This window comes from Rousettus aegyptiacus, unplaced genomic scaffold, assembly GCF_014176215.1.
Source record: "Rousettus aegyptiacus isolate mRouAeg1 unplaced genomic scaffold, mRouAeg1.p scaffold_m13_p_9, whole genome shotgun sequence".
NCBI lineage: Eukaryota > Metazoa > Chordata > Mammalia > Chiroptera > Pteropodidae > Rousettus > Rousettus aegyptiacus.
The window spans coordinates 36,543,919-36,565,847 of NW_023416312.1; the positions used below are offsets into that span (position 1 = coordinate 36,543,919).

Sequence of the window (21,929 nt, forward strand, 5' to 3'; positions counted from 1 at the left end):
CAATTGGTGGGAAAAAGTAAGTTCCAAGAAACAATTCAGCCCCAGGAGAGAAAGAGAGCTACTGAAGATGCTGAAAATGGACAATTGGGACTAGGATGCTAGGTCAAGGTGGGACAGACTGAAAACAGAACTGGTAGAGCAGCAACTGGCCTTTGCCTATACCAATAGCCCAGTTGTAGAGGCTCAGAGACCCAAGACCTAAAAGAGAGTGAGACAGGCACAGACTATACAACCAGTCCCAGAGGTCCAAGGAGCGAGCTCTTTAGCCTCTTTTTGCACCAGTTTGCCTGGTTCACTAGTGGGTTGGGCAGAAATGTGATGACAAGAGGCTCATAGGAGCCAAAATAGTTCTAGAATTGAGTATCTCTGAGGAAAAGATGGACAAAGTAATAACAAAGTACTATGAAAAAAATTCAGTATCATTAGGGAATTTTAATCTCTCTGAGTATTGTCTCTTCCATTATGAACATAGAGAAATCAGGTGCATATAAATTTTCTACTTCCTTAGGCTCCAGTGCCTGGAAATGAACAATGTATCTCAGCTTAAACTGAAGTCCCAAAGTGAGGAAGTGAGGGTGTGTGGGGAAGGAAATATGCTATGAAATCAGATTGAGACTGAAAAAAGAACAAAAGATAAAACAGATGACTCCTGGGCCCCAAGCTACAAGGAAATATCAAGACTTGGAAATGAGGCCAAGCTTTATTTATTTCTGGCTTTGCTTTTAGGTGGGACCTCCACTTGAGAGGAAAGAGAAACCTCATTTTCTAGGAGAGAATATCCAGGAACAACATTTGTGGATCCAATGACTATGATCCTACTCTTCTACTCTGAAATGGCTCCATCCCTGAGGAAAAAAACAATCTTTCTTGACTTCCTTTTACCCCAGAAAGCCAGCTCATCTGGCCTGAGCTAGTATTTCTGAAAGCTGCCATGGTAAAAATCCTTAAGCAGCAGAAAATAATGAATGCATATACCCAGGGGCCACAAGGAGAGAGCAAGGGTGGGGCGATATACAAGTAGAGGGCTGCAAACCAGAATTTCTTTGAAGCCTCAGGTTTAGTCTTAATCATTTGTGCAAATTTTACATTCTATTTCTTAAATCTGTATGTTTTAATAATGAAATAGATAACATCTAAAAGTAAAATTGATGCTCCAAGATACTAAACATTCATCCCACAACTCTGTGTACCTCCTAGAACCTGCCACATATACCTAGAAGGACTAGGTCTTCAGTTTGTAAGACACTGACTGTGGATTCTATTTAGCCATAAAATACAAACCCCCAAAACAGACAATAGAGATCTATAGGGTTCAAGAAGCATAAACTAGAAAACTGAAGTCCAGTGAGAGGAAGAGATTTGCCTCTGAGAAAATCCTCCCTAATTACCAGGAGCATCTGGATATAAGAAAGAACCCCCTTTGCCTATTTTTTTGCAGGCAATGGCTGCCTATGCCTGAGGTCTGTGGAGGGGAGGGAAGATAAGGTATATCCCAAAGTTCAGAGCACCCTCTCCCCATATACCCACCATGCATCTATCTTTATGATGTAATCAACAACTTCAGCAACCCAGAACAGGATTAGGAAGCAATCCTAGAGCCTCAAGAGGCAAACTGTGTAAGAAATTATATGCAAAACTGAGTCAATGCCCATACACCTGAGGTCCACTGAGATTCCATTACAGGCTTGGCAGCAGCTACATCAACCACCCACTTAACAGCAAATCAATGCACAGCTGTAAATTTCAAGGAGAGGCTGCCACCATTGTTGCTTCTGCAACTCCACACTGCCTGTGCTCAAATGGCCACCTGCTCTATAGCACAGAACACACTCAGCTAGAGTTCTAAGTTTAGGGACCAAACTTTCCTCCATTCAAAATGGGAACAGGCAAAGAAAGGGGACACAGCTGAGAGAAGGCATAAAGAAAACTAAAATGCTATATGGTTTGGGTCAAGGCACTATACCACTTCCTAGCTATCTAACTTTAAATAGGTCTCTTCCCCCTTTCTAAGTCTCAGTTCCTCATCTATAACATGGAGACACTACTATTATAATAATAGATACTAGTTACTGTATAAAATAAAAATGGGGGAGAAAAAAGAAAGGGCTGCTGCCTTTGATATAGAGTCCACAAATCTTAAGGACTTTACTGCGCCAGAAAAGCTTCCTAATTTTATGGCTCCCTTATCTGAACATCCAGGGTAATTTCTACCTACTTATTAAGCCCTTGATAAGAACCACCAACATGAGAATGCCTGCAATGTACCAGGTACCTTACTTATTTGAGGGTTAAATAAAACCATAACATCTCTGAGATTAGTGTGATTATGATTTTACTGAAAAAAGTAAAGTCCTAAGAGGTTAAATGAGCCATCCAAGGTCACACAGCTAAATAGCAGGGATATAATTTGAACCCAAGGCCAACACCAAATCTCATGCTCTATATAACACCTTTATACACAAACTGAGCCTGAAAGGTGTTTCTTTCATTCTATGTGGAAGGAGAGCTGCATGTACTTTTCTATGCTTCCATAGGTAAGAAACTCCAAGTTCTTTAAGGGTAGAGATGGTGTTTGATGGGTCTAGAGAGATTCTCCCTGAGACACAATAGACCTTCACTCAATGAATAGATGAATGAATGGATACCCTTAGATTTCACCTCTCTTCTAAAGCTCAAAACCTTAAAGGGAGAGGGGAAGGTAAAATTAGGCTATAGCTAGAGCCCCTGGTTGGGGAGGAGCCAAGAAGATGGCTCTCAAAGAGGAATTCATGGTGGTGGCGTTGCTCACTAGTGTCACATAGGTAATCAAGAGCCTTCTGAATAATCTCAGGCTCTAAAAGCTGAGGTGACAGAATCGCTCTTGCAACATGTTCTCTCCCCTCCCTAGCTGTAAATACACTCACAAGAAAAAAAAAGGTAAACTGGAGGAACTATGGGCTTCAATTCCCTTTTCCATCACGCCTTGGGCATCCTCAAACTATGGCTTCCCACCGTCACCTGAAATTGCTGGTACTAGGGAGGGTACTTCCTTTGCAGTTGGCGTCTTCTCTGGTTACCAGTCAGACAACTGCTGGGTTCCAGGATGGTCCCAGTATTTGTCAATTCCTCCCTAAGAGTCCGGCTTCTTATTCCTAGGCCCCAGGTCCAACAGGAGGGCCTACTTGAATGATAGGTCTCAAAGCTCAGACAGAATGAACTTCCTCCATTATGCCTTGTCAGGTTATTGAGAAGACATCATATCCCCACAATGGCTTGTGAACATGTACCTCTGCATATTCCTGTCCAGACCTGCCTTGGTCCCAAGAGTGCCAGAAGCTTAATTCTTTATCTGAGTTCAAATCTTTTTCCCTGTAGTTTTCACCTATGGGGTCCCAGCTCTGTCCCTTCTGACCTCACAGAACATGATTGTCTCCTCTTTCCCATGACAGCCTCTCAGAGATCTCAAGACAGAGAACACACCTATTCGAGTCTTCTCCAAGACAAAACAGCCTCATTCACCCTAAGCAGAGCAGTGTAGTGGGGGAAAGCACAGTTTTACAGTCAAAGATGTATTTGGAGCTCCATATCACAACTTACTATCTAACCTAGAGTGTGTTCTTTCACTTCTCATAGGCAGGATCATTGCAAGGATTAAAGCGCCAGGGTTAGTCCATAGTAGATGCTCAATATATGATATTTCTCAAAACAAAACTCATCTTCCAGATGGGAAGTCATGAATTTCCTGGTTTTCATCCTTTCCTCTCCTCAACCAGTATGAAAGATTCAAGTCTCTCAAGGGCTTTGTTTGGGAAATAGTAGCTTTCAGAACCAGCACACCAATCTGGTCAGGGCTCTCTACCATTGGGCTTCCCTCAGAACCACACCCACAGTACATACACCAAACAAATACTAACAAAGAATTACCAGGCCTTGTGGCTTTTCTGTTAATAAACCTCTTTGTTCAAGGATTTTTCTGCCCTAGGCTCTAAATTATGCCTTCCGTGCCCTCCACAGCTATCCCCTTCCAATGCAAATGAACAAAGTCTCCAGTGTTGAGGGCAGGGGATGGCGCCATTTGGCTTGAGAGGGGTGGGGTGTAAAATCAAGACTCTAGGAAAGAGTCTGGGCACAATCCAGAGGGAGCCTCTGGCTCCCAGCTGCACCATAAAATCCACATTGGCTGATATTCTCCCCTCTATAACTGCTGCCCAGAATGACATTGCTTTCTGAATCAAAGAGCCAAACAACTTTTATAATATATGGACATCATCTTTATTTTGTCACAGAGACATTAAGAAGCCTGTTTAAGAGATGTCCCCATGCCAGGTAGCTTGCACCCTCCCCACATATACCAACTGTTAATTATGCTCAAGTGAGGCATTCCCTTCTTTTTTATAGAAAGAGGTCATGTGAAATCCAAACATTACGGCTAAAAATGGGAAAGAGATATGGAATGCAGAAACAAATGCTGAAGCTAAATTTTTGAAAGATAACCAGATTAGAGAGATCAGTTAGCCATTGTACAGATGGGTACAATGAGGCCCAAAGAGGGGAAAGTTTTGTGTAAGTTGTCAGGAAAGTTAACAGTAGAACCAGCCCTAAGGCCCAAGATTTCTAACTTTCTATCCAGTGCCCTTTCAACTTCACAAGGCTGTTCCTTTAAAAGCTCTCCGATATAAAACCTGCATGCAAAAGGAGAATGCAAAACCTTAATATAATCAAAATTCATTCAGTCATCCAAGGCTAGCATTGTAATCACTTGTAAGCTACATGAATGTCAGCACATTACTTTACTTATAGTAAATGTGTGTTTAAATGTTTCTCTGGCTAGTTTGTACCTTCACAAATTAAATATCAATGGTTACCCTTCGCTATTCAAAACAAAAGAAACTCTAAAGAAGCAAGTTCCAGCTAAATTCAAAGTTAGATATTCTGAGGATCTTCAAGTCCATCTCCCAACTCCAGTTGATTAACAAGACAAGTATAGCATTTAGGAGCTATCATTTGTTATATCTTTATTACATGCTGGATGTTTCACATAGCACTTGCTGCTCTTATATTTTCTTATTGTCTTTCTTGCCTATTTCTAACTTATCCATTTGAATTTTATATATCCTTATAAATCACCATAACAAGTTTTTTTGGGTAATAAGCATGATATAAATAATATAATATTTCATAACCTCATAAAAAGCCTGTGAGGTAGGTATTAGTACCTTCCATCACCATCCTTTTTTGGATGAAAATAACAACCCAGAGAGGTTTGATAATTTTCACAAGTCCTAGATAGGAAAATGAAGATTCTGTTTCCTCCTTTGTAAAATGGGGCCAACACTAATTCCTGCACTGTGATAGTCAATTATATGGTACACAAAATGCCTGTCACAGTACCTGGCATACAATAAGCTTTAGATAAATGTTAACTCTCATTGTTATAAGCCATAAACAACAAATTTCTCACTCTACCATGTGACGTCAGGGACTCAGATTTCTAGCTATCTCTTCCTTCCTTTTACAAGGAGATCTAAGTGGAAAATAGCCCCTTACCATCCCTATCTCCTATTTCTCCTTACCTTTCCTCTCACCAGTCAAGGGTATTCACAGGAATAGAATTATCTCATTTGAATACAACCTCTTTCCTCTTTCTTCCTTCCTCTTCCCAACTCTAGGGAAGTTCTCAGACAGTAGAGGGACTCAGAGGGCAAATGAGAAAGAGAAACAAGAAGGCCTGGAAAATCCATCAAGGTGACATGTGGTCCTAATATCCTGGACAATGTCAGACCCCCCCACCTCACCGAAAGGCTGGCAGGGAAATGAGATAATGGCCCAACTGGAAGGATCTCAGCAAATAGAAATGGAAGCTACATTTTCACTCCTGAAAGTCTGGTCACAGATGGCACATTCCCTTGCCCTGTGAAAGATTGCTGAAAGGTTCTGTGGCCCCTACCTGGTTATTATATTACATAGCACATACTTTCTGATAATTGTGATTTAAAGTGAAGGGATACTCCTTAGGATGGAGACAAGAATAATCACTTCAGTATCATCTCCATGGTATGACTGTAGGAGATGAAGTACTCTCCTATTGCATTCATCACCCCCAGGGGTATCCTAAGTTCCAATATTCCTCTGAAGGAAAGGTACATAGAGTACTCTACCTCAGGGAGAATAAGTTGGTTTCCATCTACTAGAAAATAACAACAAAATGTAACAGAGGTCATGTGGTGCAGTTACAAGAATATGGGGTTCAGCTGGATGCAGTTATTTAATTTCTAAGCCTCATCATTAAAATGGAGAAGAAATCATTTATATCTTTCAGAATTGAGAGGAAGACTCCATGTACTGACATTTTTAAAGCATCTAGCACAGAATCATAAACCATTCACTTTTCTTTTCTGCCACGCTCAGGACCAAGGGTAGGATTAACCAGCGCCATTCAAGGTACAAGTTGTCAAAGTTAAACTTTGTTTAACTTTGTTTTGACCTATCTTGAAGGAGTGGGTAGGAAAATAGACTACCAAGAAGCAAGTATTGTGGTGGGAGTTATTGGGAGAAGTGAAAGACGCTAAGGAGAAACAAGTCCCTATATTACCTGGTCAAACAGCTGCTTGCCAGTAGTGTTGGGCTGGATGGCAAACTCCAGCTCTGCATCCATGGTGGTCACACGCACATTGATCTAGGATGAGATCAAGGGAAACAAGTTAGTTGTCTGTCTCTGTGTTCAGCAGATCCTGAGACAAGTGTCTCTGTTTAACCGCAGAAGAGGGAATTAGGATGCTAAAAACCTGAGCAACTTAGATATTTATGGCAAAAAGGGAGAATATTGGAATAAACAAACAATAACTCAGCCCCTGCTCCCAACTAGCTTACTACTAAAGACAAAAAACATAACAGAGCAATGCTTACCAAGGGGCAAGCAAATTAATGCAAATCAGCTTACTATCAAGAAGAAGTAAGAGCTGACTGTGCTTCTTTCAGGAAGTCTTCCCTACCTAAGAGCAGCTCCAAGCCCACAGCATTCTCTCCTTACCTCTGATCTACAGCCTAGATTACCTACAACACTGGTCTTTGCAGCACTAAGTTAAGGGCAGCATGAAGAACACTGGGATCCAAGCCTAGCACTGTAACTGGCTCAAACTACAACCTTGGATGAGTTTTATTCCCTTCCTGGGCCTTAGTTCCCCTCATCTGTACAAAGGCAGGAATGGGGAAGGGAGTCAGTCAACTACACTAGGTGACATCCAAGGACCATCTCAGGACTGATGTATGGTTCTATATACCAACTTGTATTGTTAATGCTTATTGGTCTCCTTAGGCACAAGAGAGAAAAGGGGCCTCAATAGAGGTAGGTGTGGTCATAGTAGTAATAGCAACAACAAGCAGCAGCTTTCATGTATAGAGACTTACTACTCACTAGGCACTTCATATGTACTACCTCATTTAATATCAATGATCACCCTGTGAAGTAGAGAGTACCATCTCCAATGCTGAAGATAAAGTAGATATTAATCTAAAGTCATATCACTAGTAAGTGGGGAGACGGGGCTTGAATTCAGATCTATGTCCAGACCTCACAATTTAAACCAATATGCTACACATCTTACATCAAAGTGTATAATATCCCCCATTAAAAGAAATCAGTTTTTTTTAAATCATTGGATATTTTGCTTAAGTAATCTATATGGTACATCCATAAGATGACTTGTTATATGGTCACATAAAATATTTATGAAGACTATTTCATGCCCAGAAAAAGATATCTCAGTAATATGAAGAAGAGTAAGTGATAGGACTGCATAAGCTCAATTTTGTAAAAACTATGCATAGAGATGTGATTAGAATCATACCCAAATATTAGTCAGGGTTGTTTTGGGGGTGGTGATATTATGAATGTGCTCTCCTACATTATCTAAGATGCTCACGTACTACTTATACTTTTGGGGTGAAAGACTAAAGATAGAATTGTCGAAGATGCACAACCCCATGGAATGGGTAAAGCATTAAGCCTTATCAGTCTTTGACACCTCTGGGCCTTTCCTGAACACAAAGGTCAGTTAGAGGGGTAAAGGAGGCCAGACAGCCATTTTGTGAGCTAAACAATTCTGATGAGGACCAGGCCTGGGGAACAACTTTGTAAATAAATCTCACCAGGGAGCCAGGGAGGAAATCTATTTCAGGATTGACAATGAGACAGGAAAGGCCCTGAAGGCAGGAACAAGTAAGGCAAGTAATCCAGTGGGAGGCGACAAGCAAGGCTAGCCACCCTAGGCTTCCTGCCAATCCAGTGGCCTCCATAGAACAGGCCCTCATATGGTAGGGAGAATGATGCCCAATGGGATGAAATTTAGCCACAACATGTAGCCTCAAATTGCTCTTGATCTGAGTCAGAGGGGTCCTCAAAACACCAATGACTAAAGGGATAGGAAAGAGCAGAAAAAGGACAGTGAGTCTTTAGTACACTGAACTTCATTCTCAGTTCAAGGGTTCTGTCTTACCTCGCTAGTATCCAAGACTCAATGGGTACACAAAAGATGTTGGCTAACTGAATAGTACTAAGCAAGGAGATATCAGAGACAGACAAATATGGTGTAGCATACAGATTCAGAAGTGGAAACATTTTACATCTTGACCTTTTTGTGCCATGGGCCCATCTGGGAAGTCTGGTGAAGTCTATGGGCCCCTTCTCAGAATATTTGTAAATGCATGAAATAAAGTAGATAAAAAGAAACCGATTATATTGAAATAGATATCAAAATGTAATATGTGCTTCTTTATTAACACATTAAGTAATTACTTAACACTGGATCTTATTAGTTATCACTGCTGTAATTTCAACTTTGTGTTGAGCATAAATATATTGAGAATCTATAATAACTAAATTGTGACATAAAAATATCTTAGATTTCCATTGGTGACAAAGTCACAGATACTGCCATTACTACTTCCTTTATTTTCTTTTGCTTACATTCATAATTGAAAGAGAAGCTAAATTTCAGTGAGAGGCTAGTAAAAATAAATATTTAATACTCCTCCATCTAAGTGGATACTTCACACTTCAAATTACATCTATGTACCCCATGGAGGCCCAAGAACTCCAGGTTAAAAGCTCAGGTTTTCTGCCATTTATTTTATTAATACAATATTAATGTAACACTTTATTAAAAAACTATGGTTAGAGTAGAGTTGTAGGACCAGTCCCTGACTCCAAGGCGCTTACTGAATAACAGGAAACTGTGATATACAAAAAAGACACCCTGAGAAGTGCTGTAGCAGAATAGAAAAAACTTTTGTGCAAATAAATAACCACAGTTCAGTGGTATCTGTACTGGTCTCTAAAGATAAGCTGGATTTTGAAAAAGGGAGACTGCAGTAGTGGGGTGAAGAGCACCTAAAATCCCAGGTAAAGAAATATGCGATGGCCTGTTTCAAAGCAAGCATTCAGGCCTATTCCAGGGAGAACGAGGCCTGCGGAGTGAAGAGTAGGCAAAGAAGCTAGGAAGGTAGGTGAATTGAGGGCCTTGAAATCTATGAGAGAAAACTGAGCCTTAATTCTGTCAGCAGTGGCCAGTCAGCTTGGAGATCCTGAGCAGGGTGGGGCAAAATCTGAAGAAGGCTTTTTGGGAAAAACAAACAAACAAACAAAAAACAAAAACAAAACAACAACAACAACAAAAACATATCCAGGGAGAAACTGAGGGAAAAGAGAGGAACTCTAGGGCAACATTCCACAGCCTGAGTTCTCTTTAATTCAAACTAATGAGAAGCATTTGCAAAGAAAATAAGGCAGTGTCTCTTGTATATCATGTCAATCATAGGTTATGTCAATATAGAATCTATCTTCAGGACATGGCCCATAGGACCAAATATTTAACTTAAATATTTGTTCAAGAAAAGGGATTAAGAAGTACAAAATGGCATCTACAAAACAGTCATGGAGATGTAAAGTACAGCATAGGGCATATAGTTAATAACATTATAATAACAACGTATGGTGCCAAGTGGGTACTAGACTTATCAGGGTGAATTACTTCCTAAATTATATAAATGTCTATCTAACCACTATGTTGTACACTTGAAACTAACATAATATTAAAAGTCAATTGTAACTGAAAAAAATTTAAATAATTAAAAAAAGAAATGCTTCTTAAATAAATCAATTGGTAGAAAAAGATGCATCCTAGGTTAGGAATAAGCATGTCAGATAGGCTAGTGTTGACCATGTGTCCTCCCTCTTAGATAAAGCATTGACCCAGAACCAGGCTTCTCTTAAAGTTCTTGGCAAAGAACTAAATCTGAAGATGTCCTACTAAAACCAAACTGGAACCTATTTCTCCAGAATCCCTGCTTAGGTTTTCTGCCATTCCACTGTGGCTGCTTCTCTAAGGACAGCAGCCTGAGGTTTCTTGAACTTTACCGTGGTGAGAATCTTAGATGAAAAGAGGAGAGGTGAGAAGGGAGGGGAGGGGAGAGCATGGGAGGAGAGGGGAGAAAGAAAAAGAGAGAGAGAGAAAAAAGAAAGGGAAGGGAAGGGACACAGAAAGAAAGAAACAGAAAGAAACACAGAAAGAAACACAAAAGGACTTCTATTCTTGCCACCACTTAACTCAGAAGAAAATGTGAGTCACGAGAATAGGGTCATGTGTCTGCACTCTCTAGCTTTCTGTGTTGGAGGTAGTAGGGAGTAAGGGGAGTAACATAACTGAGGCCTGAAGGTGATAGATAGGTCAGAAATCTTGATCGAAGATCTCTTGTTCTCCCTTATACTAATCTGGGATCCAAATGTGTAAGATGAGCTAGAGGCCCAGACTCACTACCACACAGGGCCTACTGGATGCTTACCCTAGTAGGCACCCACTGCCCTCTTTTGGGGCTTGGACTCTGCAGTCTTAATGAGAAGATGTGGTCCCTAGCAGAGAACTAAATCCCTTACTAAGCATGTCCCTGATAATTTAGGTACAGCCTGAGGTTTAAAACTGTCCCAGGAGAACATTAAGGGTTTGAGGGAAAAAAATATATCTGGGTGTGGTGATGAAGGGTATCACCCTCTCAAACACACTAGCCTCTCCACCCCCAGCCCAAGAACAATAAATCCACTGTTATTTATTGAACAATTGAACACAGACACTTCCCATACCAAGTCCTTCATTGGACACTAACAAGTGGATCTCAGTGATCTGCCATTCAAAGTCCTCAACAAACTGGAATATCTCCTATGTCCTCAGTTGGCTGGCCTGAGAAATAAAAATAACCAGGCCAGATGCTACCTCTGCCTTAGCTGAAGCGGCTGGAGTACTTTTGGCCTGGACAGCTTCAAATAATGGACTTTCTCTTTCCTTAAAGCTGGGAGCACCCAGGTGAGTAGTAGTAGCCAGGCCATAGTGTCAACATCTCTTCTCACTTGTCCCATGTCACTGAACTACAAGATGGCTCTTTCTCAGAGAGGAGTTTGGGGGAAAAAGAAGAGAAGCAGAGGGGGGGAGGGGAGAGAGAGAGGTAGAGAGGGGGAGGGGAGGAGGGGGGAAAGAGAGAGAGAGAGAAAGAAAAAGAGAGAGAGTCGAATAATCACAAGTAACGTGCCTGATGCATAGATCTATAAGCCAGAGGGAATTGGAGATACAGGCGCTACTTCATGGATGAGGAAACTGAAACACACAGAGGTAGATGACAGGATGGAAATGAACACTTATTGAATACCAACTATGTGCCAAACCCCATTACCCACAGTCTCACTTAACGTCACTGAAGCTATATTTACTCAGTCAATGAGTAGTGAAGACAGGTCTTCTGGACATTCCTGGAGCTCCTTCCATGACTCCACTCATCTCTTTGGTCATGCTGATTTCACTGCTGTCTTCAGACACTGCCTTGGCAACTATTTTGAACAAGGCCCAAACACTCTGACATAGGAAGCCTGGGCACATCTGAGAAGCACTGCTTGGGAAGGCCCCCTTGTCACGGCAGAGCTTATGAGTCAGCTCAGTTGAGTCTGAGCTCAATGACCTCACCCCCACCTGCCACCTCCCTGTTCTCCCTGAGGGCCCACCAGCTATGGGCTTTCAGTGGAGCTGCTGGTTTGGAAAAGGCAAAAGTAAGTAGAAGAGAGGAGCCAAAGGTTGGATGGGCCCTACCAGGGCAACTCCAAAACTTCAGTCTCTTTCCTGAACAAAGAACAGTCACCACAGTGTCACCCAAATTGCCACTCCCAAATATTTGGGCTCCAGCAACAACCATTTCCTGTTACCAAAAATGGGGCAAGGGCAGGGCAGGGCCTGGTCTGTATTGTCTCTTGGGGTGTCAGTACCGCCTCAAACAGCTGTTTTCCATAAGGGGGCAAACAAGGGTTGCTTTGAATCTCTAGCCTAGGAGGCATCTCCCCCCTCTCTTCCTCCACTGAATCATTCACTTCCCAGCAACTCAGCCTCTTCCTTTTTGATTTGGAAGTGGTACCTGGTACAACAGTCATCTATTCTGACCTCTTCCTCCCCATTTCTAAATGCTTATAGCTAGAAAGACCTGTCTGGGGGAAACCTTTCCTATGCCTGTGTCTCTCCCCAGTAGTTTCTAGAAAAGAGAATCACACCCAACCCAACACATACATATACCTTAATGGGTCAGCAGTTAAGTCTTGGACATTCAAACTGCTGCAAAGGGCATGGGAGATAAGGATCCCCTTTCACTTGCTTTGACCCAGTCCTTCCCTCCAAAAGCTCTCCAAGAAACATTTCAACAGGGAGAAAAGAACATTTTGAAGACAGAGTATTACTCCTCCAGTTCCCATACATTTGGGAAACTAATTCCAAACATAACTAATCCTTCCTAACAATAAGAACATAGCTGTGGGAGGAGAGGTCAGGGCAGAGGCCAAATGAGAAACAAGTCAGATACAGTGAGGTTACCTTAGTAAGCTTCAGCTTCCCCAGTAACCCAGCCTTAATTTGCATGCTTTCTGCTCAATCTCAGGCCAAGGTAGAGTCCAACTCTTCCTCTCAACATATAAAGGTCAGGAAGGAAACTTAGCTCCTCACCATTTGTATCTAATTCTAGAACTTACTTTCAAAATCAGCTCAGCCAAACCATACCCCAGGAGCAAATAATACCCAATCCTTTCCCCCAACCCCAGCTCATCTCTCTCCTTCCTAAGCACAGGAGCTGCCCCCACCACCTCCTTAAAATGGCCATTCCTTCTTTCTACACTTCAAGATTTCAATCCACTCATCCTAGGAATTGCATCTGGCTCCTTCTGAACTTCTCATCTTTATTCTCCAAGAGAATAAACAGTCCAGAATCCCAAACCTTCAGACCTTGAAAGGGGCCTTAGAGATCATTTGGTTCAAACTCTACAATATACTCCTGGAGAAACTGAGGTCCAGAGAAGGAGAAGCACTAGTCCAAGGTCATATAGCTGCTAAACAATGTGAAAGCAGGGATTAAACACCTGGCTATGGATCAACTGGGATATTTAATAAACCATAGAACCACCCTGGCTATTAGAAAGCAATAGATACTTCAGGCTAACTACTCTTGATCTGAAAGATTTATGTGGAGAAAGCTGGATTACCCTGCTTCCGTGAAAAACTCCAGGCTGACACTGCTTCAAAGTCTAGCTTTCAACAAAGAGCAGGCTAACTTTCAGGCTCTGAGACATTCACCACTATCCATTCTAGGGAGATTAAACCTTTTATAACAACATGGTAGGAGACTCAAAGATTCCTTTTTTGTGGGGCAGCTTCTTCTGCCAAAACTTGGATAGCAACCGAAAGGAAGGTCTCCGGCAGCAAGCACAGCTAAGACCCAAGCTGGAGGTTGGGGTGAGGGTGGGGAACACAGCAAGGGAAGATGCAGGGAATTTGAGGAACATATTTACATCCCGGTAGCCAAAAAATGGATTCTTCAATTCCCATAAAAAACTGAAGCTGCTGAAATAAAAGGGAAGAGGGCCCATCTTAACAAAGTAAGTCTCTCAAATGGGGGAAATCTATTGGGGGCCACACCCAGTTGGGCTTCAGTCTTTTGCATCAGTTTCCTGCTTGACCCAGTTTCCTGCCTGTAAGTTTCACAGGAAGTATTTGTAGACTGGAAACAGACCATTCATAGTTGCCTGAAGATGCCAGTTCTTCCCAGAGCACCATAGAGGTCTCTATTCTCTCTGTTCAATAACATACCCTAGCAACCTCCAGCATCACAGCTCTGAGGTACACTAGAGAAGATCCAAGCATCAGCTTGGGTTCCATCCACTGCTCATGAGATTTCTTCCCTGTCCTTTTCTCCTGGGCATTAAAATCACTGAAGCCATTATCACTCAAATACGAGGGACAGGGGGAGGTTTCCAGACCAAGTCAAAAGGCTCTGTTTTCAAACCCAGAGATAGGCTGAGGGCTGTTTCCTGCCAACTTTGCTGGTAAGCCAACAGCTAAACCCAGTAACTGAAAAACTCAAAATTGGAGCCCTCGTCCCAGAAATAATGGTCTCATCTCTTTGAGGAGCAAAGCATGGTATAGCAGAAAGAGGCTTTGGAGTCTGACCTTCCTCTTTCTGAAACTCAGTTTCCTAATCTACAAAATAGGTCTAATAATATAAACCTCACAACAGGAATACTCGGAGATTTAAGTTCAAATAATAGACATGAAAGTGCTTGGCACATCGTAAGTAGAATGTGATGATGACTACCCCTCCTGTTTTGGCCACATTATTACAAATATCCTACCTCTTGGGAATGATTTAAAACAAAAACTTGTTTAACTGCAGAGGGCTAAAGGCTGCCCAAGAAGACCTCCAGAACCCTCCTAGTATAAAGAACTCTTTCACTTTGAGAGCAAAGTCTAAAATGTGATTGGAATTCTAGGCCATGCGCATCAAGTAGACACACACATACCCTTGCATTATTTTAAATGCTTTCTCTCTAGCACAGGATGAGAATTTCTCCCAAGAAGCAGAGCCCTGAGGGGAGGCAGAACACAACAGAGCACCTATATATACTACCTTGTCCTTTTTAAAGGATGCCTGATCTTCTTATTCTGGGCTCTGCATTGTTGTTTTCTCCAATCATGTCAACTATATACACAATATACATCCCCTCAACACAACCCACCAGGACCTTCAAACTCCTTTCAGCTGGTATCCTGAAAATATAACTGCATCTACAGACTGGCTCACCAGAATCAACTGGGGAAGTTTTTTAAATGTAGATTCCCTGGCCTCACCCACAGAGATTCTGATTTATTATATAAAAAGCAGGGCCCAAGCATCAGAAGAACTTCAGATAATTCTAAGACCCAGCCAGACTTGGGAACCTCTGGCATGGAATACAGCTCACTGAACCAACCAGCCTCTCATGAGCTGTTACTCATATGGCTAAAGGGATGCTTGATGAAAGGGAAACACAGAAAGTAGAGAGTAACTGAGAAGGCATCTGGGCCGCTGGGCCTGAAAAAATGGCTCTCCAAAGTTGAACACAAATTCCACAAAAGATCAGAGATGCAATCAGTTCTGCTATTTGTCCCAAACCCCCCTGCAAACTGGTTTCTCCATCATTAAAGTAGGGCAGGGGTTATCCTTGTTCCTCCTTATCTAGTATCATCACTCCCACCATCACAGACACTACTGTACACCAAAGCAATGTTTCCATTGCAAGAGAAACATAGCTTTGTATTCTGAAAACCTGAGTGAAAGATCCAGCTTCACAGATAATGAGCCACAAGTTCTCTATCTTCCCACCAGTAAGATAAATATCATGATGCCAACCTACCAGATTATTGTGCAGTGCTAACATAGCATTTCCCAGACTTAACTGATAATCAGAATCATGTGGGGTACTAGTTTAAAAACCCAGATTCCTGAATCATACTCCAAACCTACTGAATAAAACAGGTTTTCCAGAGGAGGAACTTGGGAATTCGCAGTTTTGCCCCAGGGGATTCTTATCCTTTGGGAAGTTTAAAGAAACTTCACCTGGTACAGATGCTCTTGACATGATGAGAGATAGAACCAGAGGTCTGGTCCTTCAAAATGCTTTCTAGTCCTGGGATCCTTGTTACAGGGACCTTGTAATGAGGTTCTGCAAGCAAGAGAGGGAGAAGACTTTGGAATTCCAATCAGAAAGCTAAGTTCTTTTAAGAATGGCCAAACTCTCAGGCCATTGTCCGAAGCCTTCCACCATTCTCCTATTTAGTTAAGAATTAGAAAGCGGTATGAAACAGCTGGTGCAGACACCTCAGCAGCCAAAACACATAGAACAAAAAGTTCTCATTAGGGCCCCAATCAAAGCCTTCTTGAGTTCTCTACCCCTTAAACAGTCCACATTCACTCTTTCCCAGTAGAGCTTTCAGGCAAGGAGCAGATTTTAAGTGATCCTTTCCTGGATGCTCTGGGAACCTGGGGAAGAGGGGAGACATGGTGAGAGGGTCCTGAATTTGCATACAGATGTGAGCAGGTTGGGGGTGCATAAGGGTAAAAGTCTAAGATAGATGTGATTAATAATGGTACACTGGAACCAGCTTGCACTGGAGCTGATTACACATATCTCTTCACAACTCTTCCTTCAAGGATGTGTTGGTAGCTTGAAATTGACCATGATGAGAGTATTTACAACCACAGGGATTGGTAAACTACAAATTATGGCTTCAGTAGGGAGTCTGTTGTTAAACATTAAAAAGAGTTCATTGAGACACATGTGAGGTAAAGTATCCTTGGACCCATTTTACAAATGAGAAAACTGAGTGTCAGTAAAGGGAAGCAACTGCCATCTTCTAGCAGTATGACATTGAACAAGAGTCAGATCTGACTTGCTCTTCCTACCAGCTCTCCAGGGGAGTAGGAAGCCCCTATTGTCAAGGAAATGGTGGCTGCGGAAGGACAAAGGACTCTATTGGCTTAGGTCCAAAAGGGCACCTAATTGTGCCTAGTGTACCACTAAGGAAATCTAGGGGTTAAGAGCTTTAAACTGAGACATAAAGGCAATAAGACATGAAGGCAACATCCCTACAAGAGAAGAGAGGCTGGAGTGGGGCAAGGAATGGTTTGGAAACCCCCAGTGGAAACCACAGCACATTTTTAAGGACTCTTAACATATATAACAGAGAGCACGGGCTCTGGAGGGAGATGCTTGGCCATTCCAACTTCTAGACCTCTTGAAGCCTCAGTTTCTTTACAAGTAAAATGGGAGTAATCATGCCTACCTCACAGGATTGTTGTGAGGACATTAACTCCTTTACTTATACAAAAGGACTTGACTTAGCTCTGAGAATTTATTAGATGTTTGATAAATTTTTGTTTCTTTCTCCTGCAATCTCATTATCCAACCCAGATGCTTCCAGGGCCTATGGATCACTCTCATACAATAATAATGTATTCATGTGCACTGCTCTTTATGGTTTAAAAGACACTTGTCCACATGCATTCTCTCATTGAATTTGACTCTGTATGAAATGCAAAGCAAAGACAAGCACTATTTTATAGAAGGGAGAAATGGAGGCTCGGTGAGGTAAACAGCAATTTTTTCAAGTGTGAAGGAGACAAAACTAGAAGCCAGGTCTTCCCAAATATCAGTACAATGTTCTTTGCCCTTCCGAATTTCTCTTATTAAGGTTACAAGAGTGTCTTACCTATTACTTATTTCATTCAAGAAATCTAGTAGACTCTGGCCTCTAGCTCTGTCTAAGGCTACTACAAGAGGGACTAGCTCTCCTCGGGATGTAAAATCAAGGCAGCATAGGAATAGTCATTCTTGCGGTAGAAGCCACACAAATTGCTGGGAGCAACCAGCCAGGAAACAGTGGGCCAGAAATTTGTTCTGGGTCTGGTCCCAGTAACCTAGGTCTGAGTGTCCCCTAACTGTACTAAATCTCTCTCAGTGTTTTTAAATTTTATTACTTTTTTAGTAGCACCCTGTCTCTTTATTCTCCCAAACAGAAAATCACATGGAACTTCAAAATATGAAGTACATAAAAGTAGAACTGTTCTGGTTGAAGGGGGGCTGCAGCCCCCCCAGGTAGCTTGGCCAAATACAGTTTGAAAACAACTGGACTAGCAGTTTGGGGGAAGGGAGAAAGCTCCAGGTCTAACTTTCCAGAATTCTACTTATGTCATCGCTTCTCGGCCTTTTGGCTAAGATGAGGTGTAGTATCTGTTCTTATCAGAATTCTACTCATCTTAACACTGCTACCGATTCCTTATGGGACTGAAAGAACTCTACGGCCTCAGTTTCCAAATCTTTAATCTGAGGTGGTTGGATCAGTCAGCCTCTAAAGGCCCTTTTAGCATTGTGATTCCAGGAAAAGGGAATCTGGCAATCCCCATGGTGGAGAACTGTGAAGAGAAACCAATAAAAGCAAAGCTCCATCTCTATGCCTCAGAGAGCTCCTCTGTGTCTGATTACTGAAGTCAACTCTTCAGGCAGTTCTTCAAGTACTGGGTAAATGGCGTCTGGGTGGTGGACAGACAGGCAGGAAGGCGGGAGCCCCACCCTCCCTTGCACAGGAAGCTAGCTACATCCTCTTTTCCCCACCCTACACAGCACATCTCCAAAGGTCCCCAGCAAAAGTAGTGGGGGCAGGGAGAAGAAGAGGACGGAGCCTGAAAGGAAATTGAACATGCAAATTGCCTCAGTATGTTAGGAAGCCATCTGGGGGGAGGAGAATTACTAGGGCCCTGGAAAAGGGAACCAAAGCGCCCCATTCTCTACTGGGCCCCAGCTCTCCCAGCCAAAATGGCCTATGTCTGTAGGAGTCACAAGGCATAAGCTGGTACAGGTGGCAACCTCAGCCCACCCACTCCTTGGAGTGAGTTTCTCCAACCTGAAGAGCTGGGCCTCATTTACAGATATTTACAGTTCTTTCTTAGGGTAAGAACACAGACATGATGTGGGTAGGTAGGTGTATGCAAGCAAACACTACAAAATAAAGGGGTTCTTCATGTTTCTCAAAGCCAAGGAGGCAGGCACGAACCCGCACAGCCACATCACCAACTCACTTTCCTGTGCCCACCCCTATAACCTGTGACTGGGGCCCAACCCTCCCCACATCCTGTTCTCAGAGAACATGTGGCTGCCTGGGGAAAGATATTGTCATTTACCACACTTCCCCTCCCTGGAGGAGGCTTTGGTTGACTGGGGAGGGAGCTAGACTTATCTGCCTAATCAGGCTGTAAATCTTCCAGTTTCACAGCCAGGGACAGGAAAGGTGATCAATTAACACTGAGAGTAACTTCCGCGATTGGAGGATCCATGCCTAGAGACAGATAGTGACAGTCCAAAGCACTTCCAGAAAAATGAATTTTCTGGAAAAAACACAAACTGACAAATTCTACTACATTTAGAAACTAGACAACATGCCAATGTTCTTCCTTGATTAATAAACAAGGAGATGCAAAAACACTCATTTTAAAAAGGCTCCAAACATCATTCAGGTCTCACTACACATGGGTTTTAGATGCCTATATATCAGCATTTCTGCTAAAGTAGCATGATTTGTAGAGTTTAATGGGCCTACAGTGCCTTTGGCCACTCAGAAAAAGAAAAGAATTTCAAACCCATAGGAACAGGTCCCCAAACAAACTCAGAGGAAGTGATGTTGATGGGTTATCACAGCCTGAACCCACTCACTGTTCAATTTCCCTTCACATCCCTCTGACCAGCTGACTCCCTGGCTTGGCCTTGCCTACCCTACACAAACTATAAGTAGCAAAGAATGTAGCTGAACATTCCATCTGAATATTTGAGGAAGACCTCGGTCATCCAGGGTGAGAAGTCCGAATGCAGATGCCATTCCACAGCACTGCTTTACAAAGAGCAAGACCTTCAGTGCAACATGATCCTTGGCTAGACTTGTAAGGAAAACCTTGCCCAACCACTCCAAAACAGGATGTCCTCAATCCCATCCAGCCTGCTGCTCCCCTACAACTAATCTTGCAGCCCAATCTAACTCTTGCCCCCATCAAAGAAAAATGTTTTTCAAATAAACCTTAAGAAAATACTGACTCTTAGAGCCTACCTCCAGTAGATGTGGTGAAGGCTGAAGAGTGGCCTTATACTTGCCTTAGGTATCTCTGTTTATAGCCACTAGCTCACAGTCTTCATATATGTCATGGCCACCTACCTGGAAACAGAGGTATAGAGAGCCCAAATAATGCCCTTGAACTCTGTGTATCTATGTTTTGGGAAAGTCCTGGAGTGAGGCGGTAAGAGAACAGGGACATGACACACCCAACTTATTAGTTTTGCTCCTTATGTAGATCACTATAACTTCTCTAAGAGATAGCTTAGTATTTTCTTGAGTTGATAAGGCCACATCTTTCCCTCCAAGCCACAAGCTCAGTTAGCTACCAACTTACTGAGACCAAAAAAAATTGGTTGACCTATCCAGCCAATGATACCAGGATTTTCAGCACCCCTACCACCACAAACATACAATCTTCATGCCCCCTAATGCTGAGGTGAGCATTTATGAAACCACTCACCCCACTGCCCGATACATACGCACATATATCAGAGTTCTTTGGGTAGAGTAAGAAGCAGATCCCTACACTGCCCTAACTTTGGTATAGTTTCTTCAGACAGCATCTGGAAAGAGGCCCACCAGAATCTCTACAGAAATTAGCCAGCAGCCTCCTTAACGGCCCAGGAAACAGACATTTTTCCATAATCCAAAACAATCCTTTGAAATTTACCTATATATATATAGTTCTAGTAAGATCTAGAAAAACAAATAAAGCCACCCCTTACCAACCTCAGCTGTTTTAGAAAGGCCCTAGATCCCTAACACAGTCACAAATAAATATACACACATGCTGGTTCATATACCACCAAGTTATCAGACACCCAATATGGATCAGGCCTTGAGATGATTCTATTGATTACACATCTGTGTGTATAAAAGCAAGTGAGCATATATTGAGAGTATTTTTTTAAAGAGAGTATTTTTTATTGGAAGACAGAGACAAGAAAATATTTGCAGAATTACCATTCCATACAGCAAGGGCCATGATAGAGGTAATCAGAGGGAAATGAAGAAACATAAAGGGGTACCCAAGCCATAATGGAGAAGATGGGAAGTTAGAAGGATTCGAGAGGAAGAGCTGACCTGCCCTGAAGGATAAATGACCCTGTCACAGGAAAAAGATATCAAAGGAAAAGGGAATCTTGTGTTGTTTGGGGAAGAGAAACAGCATGTACAAGGACAGAGACAAGAAATATAATGTATGCCCTCCAAATGGCATAGAGAAATATTCAATATGCCAAAAACTCTCTCAAAGGCAGAGAGTTAAGAATCAAGGTCTCCTTTCCCAGCTCCCTGACACTCTTCCTAGAATCTATTAAAAGAGAATTAAATTAGATACTTTTCTGCTACCGCAGTACTAGGCACTAGCTCATGAGATTTGGGGGAAAGGTATGTCACAGACATAGACAGAAATCTCTGAAGACAAATCAGACAAGGTGGTCTAATATGCAAGATATTGGTAGGAAGCTGGCTGTTTTACAGAGACCCACCGAGGAAACGGCTTAGCTTAATGAGCACTCCCTACTCTAGCTCCCACAAACCTTGGGGGATTCACTCTCCAGAAGTTGAAAGAGTCTACCACAACCTACTTTCTGTCCATGTGGAAAACATGTCCACCTACAGATAGACCTGGAAGGGAGACCAGACTAAGAGCCCCCACCCTGCACCCATACCCTACTTCTCTTCCCCTCTCCCCCTTTACTCCATCTCTCTCTCACACAGAGGAAATGAAAGCTACCAGAACAGCAAAGGCTTGGGGTGGGGCTTGGGGTGGGCCTCAGCCACACTGCCAGCCTTCTGAAAAGGGGCGGGGACCCACTGATTTCACAAATCATTTTTCCCTCTTGAGTAAGGTTCCTCTAATTATTTTCTCCTCTGTGTATCCTCTATTCTTTGCACCCCATAACCATCCTGTCTAACCTGGGTCTCATATACCTTTTCTCTTTTTCCCCATTCCCT

At 42.4% G+C, this 21,929-nt stretch overlaps 1 protein-coding gene and 1 pseudogene across 1 annotated transcript in view; one reads left to right on the forward strand and one right to left on the reverse strand.

Annotated features, from left to right (window-relative positions):
- The window catches only part of MSN (moesin), a 62,079-nt gene that overhangs the window by 17,200 nt on the left and 22,950 nt on the right, over positions 1-21,929 (reverse strand). Inside the window, exon 2 of the mRNA XM_016126702.2 lies at positions 6,572-6,655. Coding sequence (XP_015982188.1) covers positions 6,572-6,655 — 84 coding nt within the window. The remainder of the gene's footprint in view (positions 1-6,571; positions 6,656-21,929) is intronic.
- LOC118608107 lies at positions 18,062-18,190 on the forward strand (annotated as a pseudogene).